General features: G+C 45.8%; 4 protein-coding genes across 5 annotated transcripts; 3 read left to right on the forward strand and 1 right to left on the reverse strand.

Moving 5' to 3' along the window:
- The first annotated feature begins 3,152 nt into the window (after positions 1 to 3,152).
- LOC4352648 (ethylene-responsive transcription factor ERN1) lies at positions 3,153 to 4,677 on the forward strand. The gene has a single exon (XM_015764026.3). It carries the CDS (start codon positions 3,227 to 3,229, stop codon positions 4,442 to 4,444), a length of 1,218 nt encoding a protein of 405 aa, XP_015619512.2. The 5' UTR covers positions 3,153 to 3,226; the 3' UTR covers positions 4,445 to 4,677.
- A 610-nt stretch (positions 4,678 to 5,287) lies between these two features.
- On the reverse strand, positions 5,288 to 8,759 carry LOC4352649 (GDP-Man:Man(3)GlcNAc(2)-PP-Dol alpha-1,2-mannosyltransferase). The gene is made up of 7 exons (XM_015763189.3): positions 8,454 to 8,759; positions 7,544 to 7,830; positions 6,957 to 7,143; positions 6,700 to 6,768; positions 6,409 to 6,602; positions 6,214 to 6,323; positions 5,288 to 5,759 (listed from the first exon to the last, which is right to left on the reverse strand). Exons 1-7 carry the CDS (start codon positions 8,739 to 8,741, stop codon positions 5,521 to 5,523), a joined length of 1,374 nt encoding a protein of 457 aa, XP_015618675.1. The 5' UTR covers positions 8,742 to 8,759; the 3' UTR covers positions 5,288 to 5,520.
- A 4,261-nt stretch (positions 8,760 to 13,020) lies between these two features.
- Positions 13,021 to 14,556, forward strand: LOC136351126 (aspartic proteinase nepenthesin-1-like). Its single transcript, XM_066306166.1, has one exon. The coding sequence runs from the start codon at positions 13,078 to 13,080 to the stop codon at positions 14,416 to 14,418; it is 1,341 nt and encodes a 446-aa protein (XP_066162263.1). The 5' UTR covers positions 13,021 to 13,077; the 3' UTR covers positions 14,419 to 14,556.
- Positions 14,557 to 15,917: 1,361 nt separating this feature from the next.
- On the forward strand, positions 15,918 to 18,343 carry LOC4352651 (uncharacterized). Of its 2 annotated transcripts, XR_010738218.1 has the most exons (7): positions 15,918 to 16,087; positions 16,177 to 16,294; positions 16,893 to 16,983; positions 17,384 to 17,494; positions 17,575 to 17,697; positions 18,044 to 18,188; positions 18,285 to 18,343. XR_010738218.1 is itself a non-coding variant. In XM_015764611.3 (6 exons), the coding sequence occupies exons 1-6, from the start codon at positions 16,030 to 16,032 to the stop codon at positions 18,128 to 18,130; spliced, it is 588 nt and encodes a 195-aa protein (XP_015620097.2). In that variant the 5' UTR covers positions 15,918 to 16,029; the 3' UTR covers positions 18,131 to 18,343. The 2 variants fall into 2 exon arrangements, 1 of the variants encoding a protein (XP_015620097.2); XM_015764611.3 differs by having other exon boundaries at positions 18,044 to 18,343.
- The last annotated feature ends 167 nt before the right edge of the window (positions 18,344 to 18,510 follow it).

The raw sequence follows: 18,510 nt of genomic DNA on the forward strand, positions 1-18,510 counted from the left end.
GTTCAACTGGGGATGAAGTAAGAAAGCATAGAATTAACCACACTCGTTGCAGTTACTTCCAACAAGCAAATATCATACACAATTTACAGTACACCTTTGCCTTGAGAATCGTGATATATAATTTGGCAATATGTGCGTATTTTTTATACTCCCTCTATCCCATAATATAAGGCGTGGTTAAAGTTGGCAAGGTCTCCAAAACTAATCTTTTACTTATAATTTCTCATATAGTATAAGATTTGTAGCAACAAAATTATAACCATATGAAAGTAAATTTAAATGTCAATCTAATGATATAATTTTTAATAAATAAAATTCATTTCATATTATATTAAGTATTGGACAAATGTTTTAAATCTTGAAATGTGTGCACGCCTTATATTATGGGATGGAGGGAGTATATGAGTATTTCATGTATGACTTTGTCTTGTATGCCGTACAGCTTAGAGGACAAAACTAACATTTACAAAGTATAAAGTATGAATCTGATGAATTGTTCCATGATTTTTAATGAGTGAAGGGGACATAGTTATTGTGGTGTATTTGGTGAAACTCTGAACCCTTAGCTTGGCAAAAAAATGGACTAATTAACCACAGTTAATCTCGATTTACTATGTTGATCAAATGCTTCATGCTAATTAAATTTTATTCACAATTATAATCTCACCTGCTAGCTAAGTAGATCTTTGATACTTGCTCTCATGCTATGCTTTGTTTGAGACCTTAATTTCAATGAACTTTGCATTAACAAAACTAAGCTGGATCACTAATTAACTTCCCTAGCTTTTTGGTTGTCCTTGGACGACGTTATAATCCAAGTTATGTGCATTGCCAGTAATAAAATTAATGGTGCAAGTTGCATAGAATGTACAATGAAAACATACTACTAGCTATGTAGCTATAGTTGATCAATTCAATCCCATAATTCACCAAATATAATATAAGCCAAGCTTGCATCACTCTAAAAAGGTTCTTGATTTAGCACGCAAGACATGGGCTAATCGCCAAAAGGTGATATCTGGATGTCCCGGACCTAGTCAACAAGGCAATGCAAGTATGAACTGGGCAAGGTCCTTTTCATGGTTTTTTTTACCCTTTGTTCATTGTCTTACTTCTATGAGAATGACGACTACAAAATTAATGTGAGAAAATGATTTACATCATAGACAGTACATAATTTGTTTGATGTGTGACTTGGACTATATATTTATAATTCATTGTAGTTTATGTGGGTCCATGTGTCGAGTATGTGCGTACTTATGTGAGAAACCAATAGCTTAAATGTACACGCGATTGTAAAAATCGCTTACCATGTTGCATATATTAATTTCTTGGCCTTTAGGATCACATATAATTTGGTGTGGTGGTTCCAATTTGCATGTTATAAATTTGATATGCGGATGATCAAAAGCCCTTGCAAGAAAAAACCGCAAACATTAACCAATCGCGGAGTGTCTGTAAATGCATGGGAACTATATTATAATAAGGCAACAACTCTTCTGGTGCGGTTTACGAAATAACAAAGAGGTAGAATGACTTAGAGTTGTAATAGAAAAGTATTCAACAATATGGCACAGTCCATCTCTATGGGCACTCCACTCCACTCCTACTGTTATAATCCAACATATATTAATTGTTATAGATTGAAAATCATGTTTCTCTAGTATGATATGTGTCTTCCCAACAATTTTCTTGAGAAAAAAAAACATAACTTTGAATGCTGATTACAGATGGGGAGTATAGAGCGTGAGCTGCAAATTGATCGTTCTCTTTTGCCTAACTATATATACAATGTATGGAAACCACAAAAGTCTTAGCATATAAAAAGTGAGGTAACAATGTCTGCACTACTGCAATCTCAATGTCATGTCCACCTGTCAATGACTAGGCCTACACAACCTTACACTCATATCATTAGCTAAGCAATAACATCAACTGAATTAACTAAGTATCCAATCTCTCTCACTAGATTACCTTGTCCCCCTCCACAATCTATATGTTCATCACAAACTTAAACCACATCTCAATCCATCATCATCAACAACAACATAAGCACAATAGATTATATATACATGCATGCAATGATTTTCCAAAACAATACTAATAATTTGGTCTAATAATAATGATACTACCCATATTCTTTACTTGACATCCTAAAATCTCCGCCGTCAAACTTTCTAGAGTTTAACTACAACTATAATACATTACTAGTTAGCAAATTAAGGGTCTGTTCAGATTGTAGCCAAAATAAACCTTACCAAATTTTGGCAAGATAGCAATATTGTCAAAATTTTAGCAGGATTTCTTATGTATTTACCAAATTTGGCAACAAACTAAACGTAGACATTTTTTTGGCAACTTTACCAAAAAAATGGTATGGTTGAAAATGGCATCAAAGTGAACATGCCCTAAATACTTCCGCTTGGCCGTTACACAACTCTTGACGTTTTGGACAATGTTAAGATCAAACTTTTATATCTTTGCCTCTAAACAATTCTAAAACTGTTTAAAGGTACTGGAACAAAATATATGTAAATTTTTCTTACAAAATATTATAATAAAAGTAAAAGTTTGTTTTTATTTATTTATTGTATATAATATAGTGAAAAAACATAGTCACAGATATAATCATTTCATTTTTAATATAAAATTACAAAATGTAAGTCTAATTGTCATCTCAATGACTGCAAAATACTAAAGAAAAAATAATTAATCAAAACTTATGCACAAGCGGTTGCACTTTCAATAGGTTTTTATTACTAAAGCTAGGGATTTATCACTGGACTCCATCTCTTCGAGCATGTGTCATGAACGTATTTGCAGGTGTGAGTGTAATGTGCATACATGATGGTGTAGACGTATGCGTATTCTGACAGGGAAAAAAACTACAAAGGTAGTATACACAACCTCTCTCCTAAAATGTACGATGTCGTTAACTTTTCGCATACTATTTAACCATTCGTCTTATTAAAAAAACTACATCAATATTATTTATTTATTTGTTGTGACCATCAAATAAATTATAATCTTAACCTATATTTTTATATATCTATACTAATTTTTTTAATAACACGAATGGTCGAACGTTATGTGAAAAGTCAACGTCGTCGTACATTCTGAAATGGAGATAGTACTCGTTAGCTAACTTAGCAGTTAGCACAACATAATTATCAGCTTGTGAAAGCTTCTCCACCATCTCCATGTCCCCCCTTATATATACTCCTCGATGATCGCCATGGCCTTCCACCTCCAACCTCACTCACTCACTCAAGCCAAGCTAGCAATCGATCGATCGAGCTCAATGCCTCCATCCATGGCGACGGCGAGGGTGGCGTCACCGTCCACGGACAGGAAGCGCAAGGCCAGCAGCGAGGACGACATAGACGCCGCCGCCGCCGCCGCCGCTCTCACCTCGCCGCTGGCGCCGGCGAGGGGGAGGAAGCGGTTCGTCGGCGTGCGGCAGCGGCCGTCGGGGAGGTGGGTGGCGGAGATCAAGGACACCATCCAGAAGATCCGCGTGTGGCTCGGCACCTTCGACACCGCCGAGGAGGCCGCCCGCGCCTACGACGAGGCCGCCTGCCTCCTCCGCGGCGCCAACACCCGCACCAACTTTTGGCCCCGCCCCTCGCCGCCGCCCGCCGCCGTCGCGCCACCGGAGACGACGACGACGCCGGCGCTGCCGTCCAAGGTCACCAACTTGCTACTGCTCCGCCTCAAGGCTCGCAACCAGCAGGTCGTCGACGCCGGCGCCGCGGCGCCGCAAGAAGCCGCTCTGTTGCAGCTGCAGCAGCAGACGCCGGCGTCGTGCCAGGAGGTGTTCGTCCGTAGCCACGGCGAGGAGTACGGCTTCCACGTCGACGACTTCCTCAGCGACGCGTGCAGCAACGAGCAGTACTCCGGCGACAGCTCGCTGGGATTGGACGACGACGACGGCGAGGTGGAAGACGAGGAGGAGGAGGAGCTCGACTTCCAGTTCATGGACGTCGCGCCCGGGGCGTCGTCGGCGGCGGCGGAGGCGGGGCTAGGCGGCGAGGGCGCGCTGTGCTCGCCGTTCGAGATGGTCGCCGCGGAGCTCGGCGGCGCGGTGGACGTGGCCGCGCACGACGCGATGAGGCAGATGGACTACGAGAGGAAGATCTCCGCGTCGCTCTACGCGCTCACCGGCGTCTCCGAGTGCCTCCGGATCCGCGCCGCCGCCGGCGCCACCGCCGCTGCGCGGGACCACCTCACCGGCCTGAGAGAGGCTTGCCGGAAGAAGCAGAAATTCGCCGCCGCCGCGGCGGCGCCGCCACAGCAGCAAGAACCATCTCCTCCTCCACAGCAGCCTGAGACGCCGGCGAGCTCAGGCGGCGGCATGTCGGAGACGGCGAGCGGCGGCGGCGGCGACGGCGACGTGCTGATGTGGAGCTCACTGGACTTGGCTCCGATTTGCCACATGGCATAGTTATTATTAGTAGTAAACACCATACTTAATTAGGGCTGTGGAATTTCTTGGTGATGACATGCATGCATGGCTGATGGCTCAGACGAGAGCTCTGGAAATTATTAGCTTTGCTTAGCTTTGCCCCAATTGTTTTGTTCAACAGCAAAAAATAAAGTTTAGTTATCCTCTCTGATCATCTCATATAAACCACAAATTATAGATAATGAAGTGTTTGATGTGTTTGTTCATGATTTTCAGATGAGCACTGTCCCTGTATACATTGCAGTTTCTCCTCTTTCCCTTGATGTTATTTTTTTTTTCTTTTGTGATTTGTATTCAGTTGAATTGGTCATCAGGTGTCAAATATAATACTACTCCCTTCGTTTTTTTAATATACGACGCTATTGACATTTGGCACGACGTTTGACTATTTATCTTATTATTTTATAAAAAAATATAAATATCATTTGTTTTGTTGTGACTTATTTTATTATCAAAGAAACTAGCCTTAGCTTATATTTTATATATTTACACTAAATTTTTAAATAAGACATACATAAACGTTATGCGAAAAATCAACGGCGTCATATAAAAAACGAGGTAGTACTAGACATGAACTGTGATATTCTTTGTATTCATGACAGTGGATGATCCACTGATAAAATGGAGCCAAGGAACTCCTTAATTAGTCCACTTGACTACATGAGAAGAGCTGACCAATATCTGCTGATATTTTTTATCAGTTTAAATTCCAAGTATAGCACAGGCCTTCATTTGAAAAGAAAAAAAAGAAGGCATATAAAAAACATGAGGCATAACAAACTGAAACATTGACAGGACAACTAAGCAAATCCAAACGGTAGATAAAGCCAAACAAAGTCATCAATCTATCATTTTTGTGGTTTGTAGTCTGTACTGTACATGATGCACCTCTATGTAAGTAATACAGAGAAAAGGAAACTCAAGCAAAACTCGCACTTTAAACGGATGCCGCATGCAAGACCCAGTAATTGGCCAGTTAGCTTCATAGTCACCATATCATGTGAAACTTGTTAGTGTTTCAGACAGTTAAGAGGAGACTCCTTAGCTTGTCAAGCTCATGTTGCTGACAAAATTGGGCGAACTGCATCGGTGAAATCTTCATGGAACCTATGCTCAGAAAATCTTTGAGCGCGTTTTCGTGCTGCTGTTGCCATCTCATGCCTCTCTGCCTCCGGCATCCGCAAGACCTTGACAATTGCCTCGGCATATTCTTCCTTCTCGGAGGCTAGAAATCCTGTCTGTTGGCCATCCTCATCTAGCACAATGTCCATCATTGGTCCTGCCGATTTATGGGCTGCAGAAAGCATGGAACATTATGGCTTTGTTTACAAATCAATGGAATGACTTATGACCCAGGCATTTTGGTTGGTGGCATCAGAAAATTCAACTTCTACTTATGTATTTCAGTGGCGTTTGCTTCATGCCTTAAGAAATTCATCCTGCCCTTGGTATTGAACCCCTCTGACCCCCCCCCCCCCAACGCGCGCACACACACCCAAAGCACAAAAAAGCTAATAATAACAACAATAATATGAAATACGGAATGCAGTCATATTTGGACTTATTCAAACCATTGTTATGTGCGTACCAGACGAACTAGAGGCACTTATCCTGTATACCATTAGCAGTCTTGGAAAATGGTATTAATCCAAATTTTACCAAGTCAATAGGCCCAGATAGGCCATTCTTGACGAAAATAAAGTGCTATGAACTGAAAAGATGGATAGGGCAATCTGGAAGTTACTTACCAATTGGAATAGCACCAGCAGCCATGTATTCAACAACACTTATCCCAAAATGCTCATCTGTCATTGAATGGAGCCCAGCAACAGCACCACCTAGAAGCTGTACCAAGTCCCTGATATATCCATATGAATATCCTGTAAGTTTACTGAAAGAACCTGCATGGTGAGAATTTCTTAGTGCTAGGTTGACCACACTACCTGTAAGAGATATCCTTGTGGAACTCCACAAGCTCATCTATGTGTAGTTCAGTGGATCTGTCTTTAAGCTTTTGCAATCTTTCCAGATCCTCTTTATTCCGACAGCTTCCAACAAATTGAAGCTTTGGCTTAGGAAATTCTGGACTTAGCTTTTTAAGAGCAATTGCAAATGCCTCAAGCTGAAGTCCATGGGCCTGGGAGAAATAAATGGGTACACATAATTTTTCTGGAATGAGTGAACAGTAAGCTCTTGCGCTAAGAATTTGATCCAGTTATAGTAAGTTGGCATACCTTTTCTGGCCGAAACTGTGCAACTGATATAAGAATAGGAGGTGTAGTTGATCTTTCCAGTGGAAGCATCTGTTTTATGCAACAAGTGTTTCTGATGAGTACCAATTTAATCATCTTCATTTGATTAAAAAAATAATGCAGTAGTAATTTATATCAATGCCTTGCTTGGTTAGTGTGTCCACATGGCTATGAGATAGAGCTAATTAGGATTGACAACCAACAGTTTAGAAATATAGATGTCTAGAATTTGGATATACCTGCAGGGCAGAAGTATCACATGGAGGGTATACCCTCCTAGTACGCTCTGGTATCCTCCAAATATTTTCAATATGGGATCTTGTCCACGATGAATTTACCATCACAAGATGTGCGCATGAACCGACCAGACCATATAACCAACTGAATATGCTATAGTAGAGGATTTTGCATCGGGACAACCATATGCTGCATCCAAAAGAATACTCTGTTATTCTTTGCAGCTGAGACCATTGTATACAATATTAATAGATCATATGTAAGGCACAGAGAAAAGAGAACATATGGCATATGAAAAGCACTTTTAGGTTGCCATGATCAAGTTGGGTTGACCAATGATTAGGTACAAAGAAAGAAGTTTACATAAATATATAATCTGTTAATGCATGATCATGTTCATCTTGATATATCTAATAAGAGAGGACTGAACAAGTCATATGTTAAAAACATAAATGATAGATGAAGAATGAGAAAAAGGGATGACTATGACCTATATGATTCTGATCCCTAAGAAACAAGAATGCACCCATGAATTAAACATATCGATTCTCCAATAAGAAGAATTAGAGTTACTCTGTGAAGTGCCCACCTTCCAGCAATACGAGAGTCGTTATTGTACATAGAACTGCGTTGCTTAACACGTTCAACCATGTCAGAACTGATTGTCGGATAATGAGTGTAGCAGATGACCTTACAGCCAAATAGCCGAGCCAGTGGATATGTAAAAGCATAGCCGCTCGTATCAAAATAGAACTGCGGGGTGAATTTGTTAAGAGCTTCCCATGCAAGATAAACTGAGCCAAGACTTTGCCCAATCATCGTGAAGTGGGGATACGTGCTTGCTTCAATCCACTTTCTCCTATTCAAGTGAACAACCTGAAAATGAAGCCCAGACATTTTTTATGCTAGTGCGCCATAATGTATCTGATTATGCTAAGAGAAAACACCAGATAATGCTTTATTTTATCTATAAAAGATAGTACTCAACTTTGATCTCCAAATATAGATCAGACAACTCCTTTAAAATTAAAATTCGTCATCATTTTTGCTCCCTTTTACTGTGTTTTTAGCCTATAAACCACCAAGGATTCTGACTAGGAAGACAATCGTATTCTCCTATTACCAGTGTTAGCCTTCAGCTACCCGTCCGAATTGTATAAAATCAACGAAATCTTGTAATAATGGCATTATTTCTTTCATATATGGGAACAGAGCATCTCTGAGACTACGTTTCTGAGATCATCAAGCAATTCCACCAACCAGTGACTAGTGAGATCCCACCGAATTTCACCCTAACTTAAATGAACTATATCAGACCAAATATTTACAAGAACAACTTAATAAACTTCTCAGAATATCCATCATTTGAGTTAAAAAAAACTAATTTGCAGAAAGACGAGCAGCTAGGACTGAGATCCAGTTTTCAGGAAGGAAGGGGCACATCTTTCTGAAGGCCCGATCGATCGGGGGACACAGGAAGGAAGGAATTGAAACCGAACCTGCGGCGGGCGGAGGAGGCGGACCCCGAAGCGGTCGAGCGCGCGGGCGGCGAGGCCGTCGGGGGAGGCGTCGGCGTCGCCGGTGAAGACGGCGCAGGGGAGGCCCGGGCGGAGCTCCTGCGCGGCGCGCACCGCGCACCAGAGCACCCGCTCCCCGCCGCCGCCGTCGTTGGTGTACGGGTGGAAGAACCCCGCGGCGGGCGCGGGGTGGGGGTGGCGGCGGATGCGGCGGAAGGCGGCGGCGAGGAGCGCGGCGAGGAGGGCGGCGAGGCCGGCGAGGAAAGCCATGGATGGATTTTGCGACGCAGATGGTGGGGTTTGGGTTTTTTGGGTTTTTGGGTAAGTGGGTTGATGGGTTCGGCCCATTGGGCCGAGTTATGGGCCTAGGCGACTGTAGCATGGGGTGCCTTCTGTTGGGAAAAAGTACACCAAATGTCCCTCAACTTGTTATCGGGATACGAAAACGTCCTCGAACCGCAAACCACGGGTCCCTTAACTATACAAAACCGGTCACAATAGGTCCCTCGGCGGTTTTGATCCCGGTTTTGTCCTACATGGCTGCTGAGTCAGCGTGGGATCCACGTGTGCCCTACATGTCATCGTGCCATGTCAGCCTACCCTCTCTTTCCCCCTCTTCTCATCTCTCTCATCTCTCTCTTCTCTCAGGGCAGCGAGGAAAGGAGCGGAGGCCATGCCGGTGTCGCACGGCCTCTCGCGGCCATCCTCTCACACCGCCAGCGCCGCCGGGGAAGGAGCTGAGCGCGGCCGTCGGGGACGGAGCAGGGCGCGGCTGACGGGAGTGGAGCAGTGCACGGCCGGCGGGGTGGAGCTTGGCGCGTGCGGCAGCCGCCGGGGAAGGAGGTGGGCGGCGGCAGCGGCGGCGGGGAAGGGTAGGCGCGGGAGGCCGTCGCCGCGGTTCTCGCCCTCTCCCCTCCCCCACGTCTCGGGGTCGAAGAGGCCCGAGAGGTGGGAGAAAGAGGAGGACGTCGGCATCGGCGGGGGCAACGTCGTTGGAGAAGGGGAGGGCGTCGCCGCGCGGGCGAGCTCGAGGGCGTCGATGGCGATGTCGTGGCCGTGGTTGAGCTTGACGGCGTGGAGCAAGGCACGGTCGTCGGGGGCGGAGCAATGCGCGCCCGGTGGGGTGGAGCTTGGCGCGGGTTGGGAGCCGCCGTGGGAGGAGCTGGGCGGCGGCGGCGGGGGGGAGGAGCTTGGCGTGGGCAGTAGCCGTCGGGGGAGGAGCGGGGCGGCGGCGGCAGTGGCGGGGGAGGGTGGGTGCGGAAGGCCGTCCTGCTGGTCCTACTAGGTCTCCGGCACACCAGCCGCTTCGCATCGTTGGCGCTGGTCCTGCCTCTCCCCACCGGCCTCCTCACATACACCCACCTCCCCGCTACTGTCGCGGCGCCAGAGGACGGGTCCGCGCCAGCCGTGGTGAACTGGGCAGAGACGGCGAGGCCGGCGACGACAACGATGCCGTCGCGGCCCGCCTCGCGGAGCACGAGGCGGGCGGCGGCGCAGGACCGCGCGCCCACCGGCCTTGCCCAACGGCCTCCTCCCCTCCTGTCGGCTAGCCTACGCCGCCCTCGCCGGTGGCCTCCGCTCCTTCCCCCGCTGCCCTGAGATTAGAGAGAGTGAGAGAAATGAGAAGAGGGGAAAAGAGAGGGTAGGCTGACATGGCACGATGACATGTGGAGCCCAGGTGGGTCCCACGCTGACTTAGCGGCCACGTAGGACAAAACTGGGATCAAAATCGTCGAGGGACCTATCGTGACCGGTTTTTGTATAGTTAAGGGACCCGCGGTATCTGGTTTTACGGTTCGAGGACGTTTTTGTATCTCGATGATAAGTTGAGGGACCTTCGGTGTACTTTTTCCCTTCTGTTGGAATGAGTTCGCTTTAAGTTCCTCGTCTTGAACTCCGGGTTTGAATCGTGTCCTTGAACCGTAGCACCATATATAATGCGTTCTTGAACTTGCCATACCGAGGTATCCAAGGTCCTAGAACAGTATTGTCGCGATTTCGACTAACGTAGTAGTGAGTGGCCCTATGTGGTGTCCCAGGACAGTATTGTCGTGATTTCGACTAACGTGGCACTGAGTCAACATGGACCCTATGTGGTCCCCGCAGGTTAGTGGTCAGTCTTCCTCCTCTAGATCTCCTCTTGTTTCTCTTCCTCCTAGGCCCCAAGTGGTCATCGACAGGGCAGAAGTGCAATGTCTGATAGGATAGCAGCTGGACGGTGGCACCACGCTACCGAGCTGGACTAGTCGTCAGACTGCAGTTTTTCAATATTTGTTGGTTTTCCTCGCTTTTTTTTAGCGATTTTTTTATGGGGGAGGAGGCAAGAGGAGGAAAAAGGACGACCATGCTTTTTAAGTAATTAATATATGAAAAATCGCTATGCCGCTTACTCATTGCGCAGAGGAAGATCACGGATGTTGCATAATTACTTCCATAGCAACCAAATGGCAAGAACTTTGTAGCTACTGGATACTGTGTGTGAGCTACTGGATTAAGAAAAAAACGGATGGATCCAGTACTTGCTTGATCCACTTCGTCGACCCATTCTCGGTCATATGGTCCACGAAAATTTTTAATCTCCATTGAAATGCACAGGCAATCTAAAGTTTGCAACGGGACAAACAATTGACTAAGGATAGACTTTCAAATTTGCCACCAAGCTAACTTTCAAAAAAAAAATGTTACCATCAAGATATATGTTGCCGGCTTCGACACATATATAGACATAACATTATGTTTTCAAAAAATAAGAAAAAAAAACATAACATTATCACAAATCAATGAATATGGACGTCAAAATTCACCATATATAAGCATCGATCCTGGCTTTTTTTTTATGGTGGAAATCTAGCTACTTGGCAAGTCAATATTCTGGCTCGATCGTCCTCGATCTTACTGGCTACGTACGGTAATTTCCACTGGTCACAAAAATATGTTATACTATTCTGGATATGATTCAAATCAAACTTGTTGTTTTTTACGTGGTTTATATGCCGCAGCTTGAGTATATCTCACCCAATGACCCAAACACTTGATAATGTTACGAATTTATTGTCTACTTTTACAAAAGAAAAGGAAAGAAATTTAGTGCTGAAAGTTACAATTTTGGCACTAAAATATCCAAAAATGGTATGTTTTTCTGTGGTAAGAGAAAATGACCCCCTTTTTTTTAAGAACGGTATAAGGGCATGTACAAAGGTAGAGTCGGATATGAGCTCTACGTTATCTAGAGACTAGCATCCTACAACAGTTAGAGACAATATGGTCTCTAATCATTAATGTATCAAAATATTTTTTCTTACTTTTCTTTCCTTTGTTTCACCATCATGCAAAAAAATTTGCTCTAATAAATGCTAAGAGTCGACTCTGAGCCGTTGTCATGTATAACAACCATACTCCTTTCTCTTTCTTCTATGTCACCAAATTTACTTGCATGGCAATAGAGAGAGACCACTAATAAACACCGTTGTATATGCCCTAACACATGAAGATGCTTCTATATATGCATGTTTTCGTTGATGCCGGTGCGAATCTAGCTGAGAATATCATCTGGATCAGCACCATTACATACACGATGAACCTTGAACTGAAAAAAATAATGTTTTACCACAAAACATTTGGAAATTTCAATTCATGCGGTAGGCTGACCCCAGAATCTAGTTAGTTTCATCCTGAGCAGAGCTAGCATTCACTAGCGGATCTAGAAACATTTTAAGTCCCATGCAAAACCCACTAGCATAGATAATCTGCATTGTACAATACTCTACTAAACAAAAGATTTTTCTGGACAAGCATCTTAATAGGTTGCAGTCGAGCGATAAGTGTCTGAATCTGACCAGTTGACTGGCCGCAAGCGATATACATTATCGTGTGTGGTCGCTTAAGAGATCCGCACATAATAATGCAGCCGCATCACATGTGGTCCTCTTAAACGATCGCTTAAAAGACCTGCATGCGATCATGGACCATATATCCATCCCCTAGACCGAGCTACTACCGGTTGAACCTGACGTTTCTCTCTCTAAAACGAAGCACAAAAAGATGATGTTTTCAACTCGAAATCTTTGCTTGCCTGCGAAGATATATCTTCGCGTGAGAGGTTGGGCCGTCCACAAGCGAAAAATGGTGATCTTCACATACACCTGGGAGCAGACGGACCGGCCAACTGCACATGAAAATGTTTTTCGGCCATCTAGAGAAAACCCTTTCTATAATAGTGATACCAGCAACATGCCATTTTCATTTCTTGCCTTGTGTAAGCCAGTTAGGGCCACTATCTAGGATAGTCACATTGGCTCTATCAGGGTCTAGCATGGCAAGTGGCGACATCTTTGATAGTAGCTCTTCGAGTCAACTTGCCGTCAACTGTTCGTCTGTTGCCACCCATTTCTTACCCACATGATTTTCTTGGATATGTGAGTTCATCTGAACCGTTAAATCTCAATCGGACGGAGGAAAAAAAATAAAAATCAACAGTGAATATTTTGAAGTTTTCTCACATAAGAAGATTTATATGCTTTATATATGGGGGAAGATGAGGTATAGCTTTACGTGCATAAAACATAAACGTTTAATTATTCAAGTTCGCTCAACAAGGCGCGAAAAAATGGCGCGAAAGCTGTTCGTTCTCGTGCTCATCATGTGTTCGACCACCGCCCTAATTACTTGCACCAATGGCGGCGCCGGCGACGGAGGCGAAGGGCTCCACATGAAGCTCACCCACGTCGACGCCAAGGGTAACTACACCGCGGAGGAGCTCGTGCGGCGCGCCGTCGCCGCCGGCAAGCAGCGGCTGGCCTTCCTGGACGCCGCGATGGCCGGCGGCGGCGACGGCGGCGGCGTGGGCGCGCCCGTCCGCTGGGCGACGCTGCAGTACGTCGCCGAGTACCTCATCGGCGACCCGCCGCAGCGCGCGGAGGCGCTCATCGACACCGGCAGCGACCTCGTCTGGACGCAGTGCTCCACCTGCCTCCGCAAGGTGTGTGCCAGGCAGGCGCTGCCGTACTACAACTCGTCGGCGTCGAGCACCTTCGCGCCGGTGCCGTGCGCGGCGAGGATCTGCGCCGCCAACGACGACATCATCCACTTCTGCGATCTCGCCGCCGGCTGCTCGGTCATCGCCGGCTACGGCGCCGGCGTCGTCGCCGGCACGCTCGGCACCGAGGCGTTCGCGTTCCAGTCGGGAACGGCGGAGCTCGCCTTCGGGTGCGTGACCTTCACGCGGATCGTCCAGGGCGCGCTCCATGGCGCCTCCGGCCTCATCGGCCTCGGCCGCGGCCGCCTCTCGCTGGTGTCGCAGACCGGCGCCACCAAGTTCTCCTACTGCCTCACCCCTTACTTCCACAACAACGGAGCCACCGGCCACCTGTTCGTCGGCGCGTCGGCGAGCTTGGGCGGCCATGGCGACGTGATGACCACGCAGTTCGTGAAGGGCCCCAAGGGCTCCCCGTTCTACTACCTCCCCCTCATCGGCCTCACCGTCGGGGAGACGAGGCTGCCGATCCCGGCCACGGTGTTCGACCTCCGGGAGGTCGCCCCGGGGCTCTTCTCCGGCGGCGTCATCATCGACTCCGGCTCGCCGTTCACGTCGCTCGTCCACGACGCGTACGACGCGCTGGCGTCCGAGCTGGCGGCGCGGCTGAACGGCAGCCTCGTGGCGCCGCCGCCGGACGCCGACGATGGCGCGCTGTGCGTGGCGCGGCGCGACGTGGGCAGGGTGGTGCCGGCGGTGGTGTTCCACTTCCGCGGCGGCGCGGACATGGCGGTGCCGGCGGAGAGCTACTGGGCGCCGGTGGACAAGGCGGCGGCGTGCATGGCGATCGCCAGCGCGGGGCCGTACCGGAGGCAGAGCGTGATCGGCAACTACCAGCAGCAGAACATGCGCGTGCTCTACGACCTCGCCAATGGCGACTTCTCCTTCCAGCCTGCCGACTGCAGCGCGCTCTGATCATCCAAGCCGCCCCGTGTCATAATTTCGTAAATAAAACCATACAAACTTTTTATTAATCAATCATGATATAATCATTCACAAGTAATTAATTTGTGGTTAAAAATAAGGCAGTTAATACTGTCCGTTATTCGAGAATGGAGGTGGTAATTTGCCTAGATGTTTCTTCAGTTACGTACCCTAAGACAAATCTTGATCGATCGAGATGTAATACATAATTGAAGAAACATCCACTGTCTCGATGGTGATCTAGCGGGGTAGGGGGAACTCAAGTCCTCCCAACACCCCACGCTGGATCCGTCCCTGAGTAGGGCAGAGAGGGAGCGACAGTAGTCCAAGCTACCGTGGCAATGGCGGAGGGGTGTGATGTCGCCAGATCTGCCTCTCCCCAACCCTATCGCATGCAGATATATCCTTTGTCACAATCCTCCATGATTGCATCCTCATTGAGCTCTATCGGTTGCCACCGCTGCCTCATTAAGCTTGTAGCCCTAGACTACCCCTTGAGCTCTATCACCGCCTCCTCGTCGAGCATGATGACAATGATGAGCGGTCACCGCCAGCTCAGCCTCCCCCTCTGGCCCTCTTTCTCATTCTCTCAAATCTCTAGCCTTTTCTCTCATTCTCTCAAATCTCTAGCCTTCTCTCTCATTCTCTCATTCTATCTCGGCTCATTGAGAGGAAGTGGATAGCTAGACTCTTGGAGTTGGAGCTTAGTCAAACAATTTCAGTTCCACTCAAAATAATAGTGAAGCTAACTGGAGTGCTATAACAAATGAACTAAAGAGATGGAGTTGGGTTTAGGCTGCTCCTCAACTTTACTCCAGACCTAGCTGTTGGAATTATATTAGGAGTTGGAGTCCTACTAAATAGGCCCAAAGAAAAGCGGATTTACTATTTCACTTACGACAATTTTTTTGTGGCTCTTATATTTCACTTTTTCATTCATAGGATGTTACATCAAGATCTGTGTTCTTGTATCTAACTTGCAGTTACATTTAGTTCCAGTGCACTTACACTCAGTTACAGTGCGCCAAAAATAGATTTACAGTAGTTTTTTCTTTAGATTTATGATTCTTGACATGTTTGTCTTTTTTGTTATTGGTTGAAAATAGATATATTAGCCGAAACTGTCACGTGGACGACATATTAGCCGAAACCACCCTCAAAACAACTATGAGAGTCGTTTTGCACCGATTTAAATACTTGACGGGGAGGGGATGATATACCCTTTTTACGGTTAAGAGATACGAATCAGATTAGATTAGGTAGAATGGACTTTCTGCACGTCTTTGTAATAAAAAAAACAAGTAGGCATGTGGGCCATGTTCTATGGGCCGTTTCTTACGGGAGATAGCTTCGATGGGCTCTATCTTTTGGGCCTCCTGTGACCTACATGGGCCGCACTTCTTTCTATGATGGGCCGGGGGCCCACATGGCGGCATCCTCTCTCTCTCTCTCTGTGCACCTTATCCCCTCCAACTCCGATGGTGGGCAGTGGAATCTGCTCCCCTCAAAATCACCTCCCCACCCCCCACCTCCTCGCCGCCGCCGCCGGCCACCGCCGCCGCCGCCGCCGGAGGGGGGAGGGGGACGACGACGGAGGCGCACATGCTGGGCACGACGGCCGCGCAGCCGACGAGCAGGCGGGGCGGGCTCTCCACACCTCGTACGTTCCCCCCCTCTCGTTCGTATGCTTGTTCATAAAAGCTTTTTGCGCTCGCGTTTCTCATCCGCGCGGTGGGCTGTCGTCGAAAGGCACGAGGCATGGATTTGGGTGCGGCGTCGACAAGATGAATCGTCTGCGGTTGGCGATTCCCTCCGCTTCAAAGAATGTGAGCCGCTGTGGGAAGCTTGCTATCTGCAGAGCACAAAGGTCTTTAACTTCTAATCTATGATGTTTGTATTCTTCAGGCAAAGTATTTTTTGAGTCTGGATGTAGAGCTAAGCTACTCCTAGTTTTATAGTCTCTAGATAGATATAGCATTTCATGGTAGAGACTAGAGAATGAATGACAGGAGTGCCCTCTTAACATAATAATAATAGTATTATTACCTAAGTGGATTTGCAGTATAGTTGAATTGGAGTCATAAACTCAAGTGATTCTATATCCCCATGTCCTATTTCTAATCACAGTTGAGTCGAACACCGCCACAATGGAACAGAATTACTGTGATCTTTATCGAAGATGGATATGGCCATTGGTTTGATGCATCATATTCTTCAGTAGAAAATGATTGCTGCAACTCTACCATTGCAAGTAGGCTGATTGGTTACTTTGTAACTTTTAGATAGTGGAGTCTGGGGAGCTGCTTCATTAAATGGCATATTCTCCTTCATGCACTTCTTTGGATAGGTCTTGTTACATTTGGACAATCTTGTAATCAAATATTCTTCTATAATATGTTTTCAGCTGCATGATTATAGTATTTGTCAGAATGTCCTGTGACAGTTGATGTGATTTGCTTGTACAGTGAAGATTCTAAAGGTGGGGGAGGATTCTTGACTGGATTTCTTATAGGGGGCGCAATCTTCGGAACATTGGGATATGTCTTTGCTCCTCAGGTTTTGTCAAACCTTTTTAAAAAAATTATGCGTGGCATCGGCACATGTGAAGTAGATAAAGAAACCCCTCATATCAAATGTTGATTCATCATGTTTATTTTACAATACACTGCCTTACTCTCTAGTGCTGTAGCGAATAGCCAATGTCTTGTTGAGCAATTTAGAAGATTATGAATTTCTGATTTTAACAACCTAACATATCCATGCTCGAGTTGACTAGGTGGAGTGCTAAGTGCTAACTAAAAGTTATGCATCTGATATACTATTCACCGATAATAATGTTGTTCATAAGCAATGCTTTGTGTTAGTCTTCTATGGTCATGCTCGGCGCTATTGTTATCTGGTTTGCAAAGATTGTTAATTTGGAATTGGTTGTTAACAACATAGCGTTCTTGAGCAGATCAGCAAGACGCTAGATTCTTTATTAGATGAAAATGGACAAGACAGTGAATCTGATGAACATGGCCTTGTAAAGCCACGGTATGGTCGATATTATGATGAAGGTTTAGAGGTAAGAAATCAAAAATATCGCTGGACTATTCTACTTGTAACATGCTTTTTCTGGCAACTAAAACTATGAATTGGATCCAGAAAACCCGTCAAACACTGGGCGACAAGATAAGCCAACTAAACTTGGCAATTGACAAAGCTGCCTCCCGGTTGAAGCGCGTTGCTGGCAATGTGGAAAAGGAAGCTATTAATGATGAATCAGAAGTAGAGACTTCTTAGAACTTGTACCTTTTCAGGAGTTCTGTTTGCTGAGTAACAAATCTTTTTGTAAATTATTCGTTTCCTTTACACTGTATGTATATGTTAATACACAAACCCTTCATATGCATAATTTCACAGACTTGCATAGTATATTCTAGATTATTGCCACAAAAATTTGCTCCCAAGATTCAACTATACAAATTTGTTGTGACTGCTATTTTCTTTAAGCCTCCGTATGTGAAATTAATGACTACTAATTTTTCTTGAGTCTCCATATGTTAACTATATTACCATCAATTTTTCTAAAGCTTCCCTATGTGAACTGATTGAGTATTCACTGAATTTGCAGATCGAAATATCTTCATTCAACGATAATGAGCTTGTGGCGGAAAACTTGAACGAGCAAGGATTTGTGCAAGGTGAAACAGCAACGTAGTGTATGTTTAAAACAGGCAGCAGAGCAGCCGAGTAAAGCCATCAGCGCCTTTGGAACAGTAAGTAGACTGCAGAATCCCAAATTGAAAAAATGTTGTAGCCAATCCATTTATATTGTGGCTAATTTTGGGGACATTTTTTCTGCAAACATGTAGCTGAACTGGATGGCCTGTCCAACCGATTGGCAGCATGAAATGAATGAAACATTTTCGTATTTGTGCCCTTTTCCCTGATACTCCTTCAGTGTTTTTGTGATCCAAGCAGATATTGTGATTTGCGAGGTAGATCTATCTCTGTTAATCGTAAGGTACGGAGAATTAACTCGAAATCCTAGGCCTAACCCCTAGATAGCTGCTGATTAAGGGCTTGGTTGACAGCTAC

This window comes from Oryza sativa, chromosome 12, assembly GCF_034140825.1.
Source record: "Oryza sativa Japonica Group chromosome 12, ASM3414082v1".
Classification (NCBI taxonomy): Eukaryota; Viridiplantae; Streptophyta; class Magnoliopsida; order Poales; family Poaceae; genus Oryza; species Oryza sativa.